At 36.3% G+C, this 7,500-nt stretch overlaps 1 protein-coding gene and 1 long non-coding RNA gene across 5 annotated transcripts in view; one reads left to right on the top strand and one right to left on the bottom strand.

The window, feature by feature from the left end:
- LOC136832682 (uncharacterized) overlaps positions 1-7,500 on the top strand; it is a 192,003-nt gene that overhangs the window by 66,340 nt on the left and 118,163 nt on the right. For 2 of the 3 annotated variants that reach the window (XM_067094069.1, XM_067094068.1), the window contains exon 2: positions 6,626-7,171. In XM_067094069.1, the coding sequence (XP_066950170.1) occupies positions 6,946-7,171 (226 nt within the window). In that variant the 5' untranslated portion in view covers positions 6,626-6,945. Of the gene's footprint in view, positions 1-828; positions 1,209-6,625; positions 7,172-7,500 lie in introns of those variants that run through there. The other variant, XM_067094067.1, reaches the window with a different exon arrangement.
- LOC136832684 (uncharacterized) overlaps positions 1-7,500 on the bottom strand; it is a 326,849-nt gene that overhangs the window by 210,265 nt on the left and 109,084 nt on the right. The window lies entirely within an intron of this gene.

Here is a 7,500-nt window from a genome sequence, read left to right as displayed (position 1 = left end):
TCATCGACGCACGTTTGTAAGATCGAGAGGTGATAAGAGATGAAATCAGTCTTCTCCACCCATGTCAGTCACGAGGTTAATTTTTATATGGAAATTAGTTGAAATCAAATAGTAATTAGCCCTGTCATTATACATTCATATCACATCGCTCAGGGAATTCTGGTTTACGTCAGAAAATTAAACGGCCACACAATGTGAATAACTAATGGCATTCTTTAATAACTACAGATCGGACAGTAATCTTATTTACTTAATATTTATCTAAACAACAAGAGGAAGAAATCGGTAGATATAGAAAAATAATGACTAAGATGCTTAAGGCCAGGATTAAGATATCTGAATGTTGACACTAACGAGGTACGGTTGATCTGGCTGTATAATGAATTTCAAATCATGGAAGAATAAAATGCCAGAAAGGTTACCACCAACTGTGAATATTACAAAGACTGCATGAAAAAAAAGTACCGAGGTCTATCTTTACTGTAAATTCACCACAGCGTCTGAAAACAGCGATTTCAGAAGTTTGGAGGACCTTGTAAAGCAAAAATAAATCAAGATAAGACAACCAGCATAGATAATTAGAAAAAATCATACAGCCTAAGCATGAACCAAGCAACCGACTTTCATCACGTCTACTATTATTGGGTATGCTAAAAATACATACAGTATGCATGCGTGCATAGCATACATACAATAAATGTCAAAACCAATACTCGCATTCGGATCATTTAATACGAATGAAAGTTAGGTAACACCCGTCCAATGACATCCAAGCACCACGACCAAATTCGTCCAATAGACTGACCCAACCAATCACAATCTCACATCGTTCGTCCAATGCCACGAGAGATTGCTCTTACGTGGAGGCATCCTTCAAGGGGACACTGAGGTCCCTAGCCAAAAATAGAAGGCACTGGTGTCTAGCGACGAAATCGACAGAAGAAGAAGAAGAAGAAGAAGAAGAACCACTTCAACCTCCAACTGCTGCTATTTACAATGCAGTGAGCCTCCTTGCCCAAAAACACACACCTCCCGCCCCCTGCCCCTCACAGGAAGGACGGTTTTAAGGGCATACCGACTGCCGCTCAGTTGCTCTTCGGCAGCTGGGATAGGTGGGCGAGCGAGGACGAGGTGGCTCTAAGCTATCAGACGACCACGAACGAAATCTACTAACTGCTGCTACACTGCAACTCTCGTTTCAAAATTCGGTAAGGCGAGATTCACAGAAGCTCCTGATTGGTGTCTAACGCTGACAAGATTAGAATACGTGACTGTATTATGCCTATTCAATAAGGAAATGATTGACTGATCCATAACTGGGTATAAATTTGACTCTTTTAATGTAGATTAGGGCGTTAAAAGGTTTCAAGGCCCAATTTGCGCGAGAGAAACAACTTTATTTAGCTCTTTGCTGTGTTAATGCAATGCCAATACCTAGGAAATGTGAAATAAGGAAATGACTGACTGACTGATACCTGAGCATAAATTTGACTTTAATGTAGATTAAGGCGTGAAAAGATTTCTTCAAGGCCCCATTTGCACGATGCAGTGACAGCATTAACAACTTTATTTATCTGTTTACAATCTTAATACGTGCCAGTACCTTGAATAACAAATCACCATTAACCAGAAATGTCGGGTACTGAAACGCCGACATCAAATGCTCTCTGCGAGCCCTACTTAGATTTCATGAAATGTCTGAACACATTTCATAAAAAATCCAGGTATTTTGTAATCAAGGACACATAACAGATCGGTTACTGAGATAGTTCCTGTATCTGAAATATTCTGAATGCTGAGAATGTAATTTGCGCAACGGACTTCGATATTCCGATCTATACAGACTTACAATTGATGTTACCGATAGCGTCTTCAATTACGTCATGGCATTTCGTCTGAACGTCTAAAAATCTCTCAAAGATAAAAAATAGAATTATTTTAAACTCAAATTACTTTTACGTTTTGCTGAGTGATTTATCACTTATTAGAATAATGTCCCAAGTCTCGTTCAGCGCATTGCGAGATAATTAAGGTTAAAAATTACCAAGGAATAAGGAACATATAGAACACATCAGAGTCCCTTCGAAATCTTTTAATCATTCTTAAATATCGACTTAGCAAGACTGACTGGCGTATAACTTAACATCTCTGGCTCATTGTTAATAAAAAAAAAAACTGTCTTCGCTTATTAACTGTCAGTAATACTGACAATATTATATAACATAATTCAGAGGTTCATCAACGTGATCCTGTCAATAATACTGACAATATTATACAATATTATTCAGAGGTTCATCAACGTGATCCTGTCAATAATACTGACAATATTATACAGTATAATTCAGAAGGTTCATATATTGCAATATTATGCAATATAATCCAGAGGTTCATCAACGTGGTCCTCTCGAAAGATAAGAACACACAACACAAAACAAGAACCCCGAGCACATGACACAAGTCATAAAAGTTTCTGTAACGACGGAGAGGTGGAGGAATTACCGCTTCTTAAGAAGTTGCTAATGAAATGGAAATGATGTTTTCTTACGCCGCGTAAGACAGCAATTATCGCGTCAGCTTTAATGAAATTCTTATTGTACGTTTTCTTGCCATGTCAGTTGCCTAATTACTGCCAATTTGTATTCCTGTTCGTGATTAACGAACTAAACTACTGCGTTTGAGTTGGTTTTAAGGAAAAGATTTTCGTTACTTGATTTTTTTTTTTTTTTTGTCAACTTTGACCCAAAAATTCATTTGGGCTGCAAATTTTTATTCTTGTGCGTGATTAACGACTTGAAATACTGCACTTTAGTTGGTTGTAAGGAAATGATTTTTGTTTCTCAGTTTTTCTTTTTTGTCAACTTTCACCCAGAAAATTCATTTAGACTGCAAATTTTATTAATGTTCGCGATTAACGACTTAGAATACTGCATTTTGGCCGGTTTTAAGGAAAAGATTTTTGTTTACTATTTTTATTTTTTTGTCAACTTTGACCCAGAAATTCATTTAGGCTGCAAATTTTATTCGTGCTCGTGATTAATGACCCAAATTACTACATTTTAGTTGGTTTTAAGGAAAGAAAAATTTTTTTTTTTTTCAACTTTGACCCAGAATAATAAATTAGGCTGTAACTTTACAGGTTTGGCGGACTGCGCTGGAATGCAAGCTAGTGAAGCAAGTGTCTTTATAAAAAAACGACGCATAGTTTTTATTTTGATTTAATAGTTTTTTTTTTTAACACGAGGGTAGGTTGTTACTTCGTATCAGGATGTTGACGGAAATGATGAAGTCTCGTTTGATTTTTTGAATCTTTTAAAAAATATGGAGTTTAATTTTGACATTGTTTTCATTCACCGGGAGGGTTTTATGATCATACGTGTGTGTGTGTGTATATATACAGTATGTATGTATGTATATATATATATATATATATATATATATATATATATATATATATATATATATATATATATATATTCATATTATATGCTAGTAGTGCATTCGAAATAAAACAAAAATTTGGTATCTTTTTACGTGATAAAGAAAACTTAAGAGACATTTCCTTCTAAATGTTTTAAATTCTTGAAAAACGTATCTTAGTTTCTCCGTAAGTAACAACATCATATCTGCTGGTCCACACCAGGCGTTTTATTCCCTACAACGGCTTATCACTTACGCGCTGCTTTAGGCAAAGGTCCTTGATGGCCTAGCTAATCTAAGCCAAACAGCAACAGCACAACGATAGTAAAATAAACAAATAGAAAAACAACATTCTTTATCATATCGCCTTAATTATCTTCACCATCACTAAAAAAAAAAAGGACCACACACAAAGCAAGGAAAATGTCCAGACAACCAACGCAAAAAAATACAGAGAGAGAGAGAGAGAGAGAGAGAGAGAGAGAGAGAGAGAGAGAGAGAGAGAGAGAGAGAGAGAGAGAGCAAATCAAAACCACGCCACTTTTATGGCCTAAACGAGATAAGCACTTATGCAAATTCTTTCCTCGCGTCGACTTGGGGCAATTTTTGCCTCAGCGCGTTCAAAACCTCTAAAACTTCCTCTTCAAACGACTCCTAAGTCCCAGCTCTACAAAACAAGAGAAGGAACCAAAATGACTTTACAGATCGATTCAATAAGACATTAGATCATTAATAACATTAATAACATATATATATTAATAGGTTGGGATTACATCACTAGCAGATGCCGACAGACCCGTTCGCCTCTGCACTGACTAATCATTTGCCAATTAGGTCCGAGTCACTGAACATTTGAGTATGTTTGACGGCCTTCGAGGGAATGATTCATTATGCAATCCACAAGTGTCAATACTACTTCGAAGAAATTGCTCATTCCACAAGTATAAGTACTACTGCTACTGCTACTGGACCTTTCGCACCGCTAGGTGAGGGTGAAGAGACCTACCCTTTCCTCCCTCCTTCCTTCCTCCCTCCTCCCCACCCCCCCCCTCTCTCTCTCTCTCTCTTTTGCATGTTTTGACATTATTAGCTCTGATGAGTGCAACCTACATTTACAGTCACACGGACACACCTGCACCAGCGGCAGAAGCAGCAGTCTGCTTAAACAAAACGGACGCCGAACATACCACCACTTAAATGACTAATCCCTACGGTGCAAGAGGTCGATGTATATATATATATATATATATATATATATATATATATATATATATATATATATATATATATATATATAAATATAAATATAGAAACGAGTAAAATATGTAAAAATGCTAAATATTTCTCTGAATAAGAGAAACAACAACTAAATATGTAAAGTACAAAAAAATATGTGAAATATTTCTTAGAAAAGGAAAATGAAATAAAGAAATATGTAAAATATATATAAAAAAAATATGAGATGTTTCTCAGAAAAGGAAAACCAACAAAAGAACAAAGTTCAGTGAACCGTCACCGCCCGCCAACACCTGATAAACTATACACCCTCAATTTTACCTGTCCGGGACAAGGAATGCTTCCGGCGTTCGATAAACCGGAATGCTTCCGAAGTTCGCTAAACCGGAATGCTTTCGACGCTCGGTAAACCGGCAAATCCGCAAAATCCGTATCGAGTTACGAGAGGACAATGCAAAGTTTCTTGATTTCAGGATCCCTTGATTTCCTTCGACTCAGAAAAAAAAGCGAGGTCAGCTAGCTAGTCTGTAACGCATGAATGATGTTATGCGTTCAAGACTCGTTACACTTGTTATTCATGCGTAGCGCGAAGGATCTGGAAGCGTTTATGGCGTTTAATGTTTACAAAGATTGCGTTGGCATATATACACGCTTTCTCTCTCTCTCTCTCTCTCTCTCTCTCTCTCTCTCTCTCTCTCTCTCTCTCTATATATATATATATATATATATATATATATATATATATATATATATATATATATATATATATATATATATATACTACTATATATATGTATGTATATATCTATATCTACATATATATACTATATATGTGTATCTATATCTATAATATATATATACTATATATATATATGTATATCTATATCTATGTATATATCTCTTATATCTATATATATCAATCTGTATGTATATATATATATATATATATATATATATATATTGATATAAATAGATATATAGAGATTGATATATACATATAGAGATATATATAGATATAGATATATATAGTATATATATATTATTAGATATAGATACACATACATAGTATATATATATATAGATATAGATATACACATCCATATATATAGTATATATATACTGTATATATATATATATATATATAGAGAGAGAGAGAGAGAGAGAGAGAGAGAGAGAGAGAGAGAGAGAGAGAGAGAGAGAGAGAGAGAAGAGAGAAGCGTGTATATATATTGCCTTATTCAGAATAAAATTATTCTTAGAAGAATGACAAAACAATAAAAATGCTTTTCAAATCTACAGGCACAGGCCTAGCATTTCCTGGGCCATGATTCTTCCCCTTGTTGCCATCATTCTTGATTTGGCTTGCAAGCAGCGCTTCTCTGGTGGCGGCTCACGAAACTACGTAGTACTAACATACGGGTACATCACCAGTTATAAACGATCTCCATTAGCGCCGTTCTCAGGAGAGTGTCATTAACAATCACTTGAAATAGACTGAGGGAAATTGTCACAGCATCATTTCCAGGGAGCGAATTATAATCCTGGGTAATGTTAGCTCTGTGCAGTGATTTGTAGAGTCCTACTAAAATGTCTATACACCGCCCCCCCCCCAACTTCCCTTTCACTCGGACCCTTTGTACTTTCAATTGCAATGTGATCGAGGGTTGGTCATCTTCTTCTTGGAAACTACCCAATTGTGTCTGATGCGTAGTGAATTATAATGGGACTTCCTCGCTGCTGAGTAGGACGGGGAATCACGCTCCTAGACGAGTTTAGAAAGTTTTTTCGGTAAAAATCTGCATGTCGTTATTCCTGTAAAAGGTCTGGGCGTAATTATATCACTAACACGTTGAGATGAGTGATTATTGACGGTAGTTTAAATCAGAAATGGGCAGAGGGCCGGGTTATACGCTGCTTTATAACTACACTTGAAATGTGACACTTCTAATTGCAATTTATTTTCTCTTTTCAGAGTATTTCTGGAATGCTATGTAATCAACTCGTTAAACCACGTTAAACCTAAACCAGTATTACCTGCTGATCAAACAGAAGCGCCCACAATCAAGTACGAAAGAAAATTGCATTAATTAGTTACGGTTCGAAAGCCACTATAAGTAAATTAGCCACCGGAAGGCTGGAGAACAATAGTGCTCTGAATCCATCTGATAAGGTTAAACCAACCATTGTTATAGTTCCTACAAGTGTATATATGTAAGTGCGGGAGTTACTGAAAAGAAAATAGAGTGAAATCAGAAGATAATTCACGGATAAAGGTACAAAATAACCTCTAAAATGAAATCGCAGCTCATAGAAGAGAAGACCGCCAAGCCCACCAAGTCCTCCTGGTCGAAACAGGACAAGACATGCGGCCTGGACAAATCGACCAGGAGCGGACTCAAAGTGACGGTCCTCTGGGTCACTTACGTCCTGATGGGATCCTTCGCCTTCATCTACCTCGAACAGAGCACCTCGGTCACGTCCTCCGAGAAGGATCACCATCACTGGGCCAGATTCAAAGGTAAGGAAGGAAGGTGTTTCTTGTCCCAAATTCTGTCGAAAGTTGGTTGTTGCATTTGCTATGTGTTCTTATCAAAATGCTCAGATTTTACTTCACACACACGTAATTGTATGGATGAATGTTGACACGTACACATACAAATAATGTATATTCATATTCCTTCATATAAGGCAGATTCCATATTCAAATGTGTGTGTGTGCGCGCGTCTGTGTTATGTGTTTTCAAGTTAGGTTCACTTTCTGTTATTAAAATACTCAGATTACACTTCACTTTGACGTAATTATGTGTATGAATGTAGATACATACACATGCAAATAATGTATATTCA

The sequence above is a fragment of the Macrobrachium rosenbergii genome, chromosome 50 (genome assembly GCF_040412425.1).
Source record: "Macrobrachium rosenbergii isolate ZJJX-2024 chromosome 50, ASM4041242v1, whole genome shotgun sequence".
Classification (NCBI taxonomy): domain Eukaryota; kingdom Metazoa; phylum Arthropoda; class Malacostraca; order Decapoda; family Palaemonidae; genus Macrobrachium; species Macrobrachium rosenbergii.
This window is presented reverse-complemented; position numbering and strand designations above follow the sequence as displayed.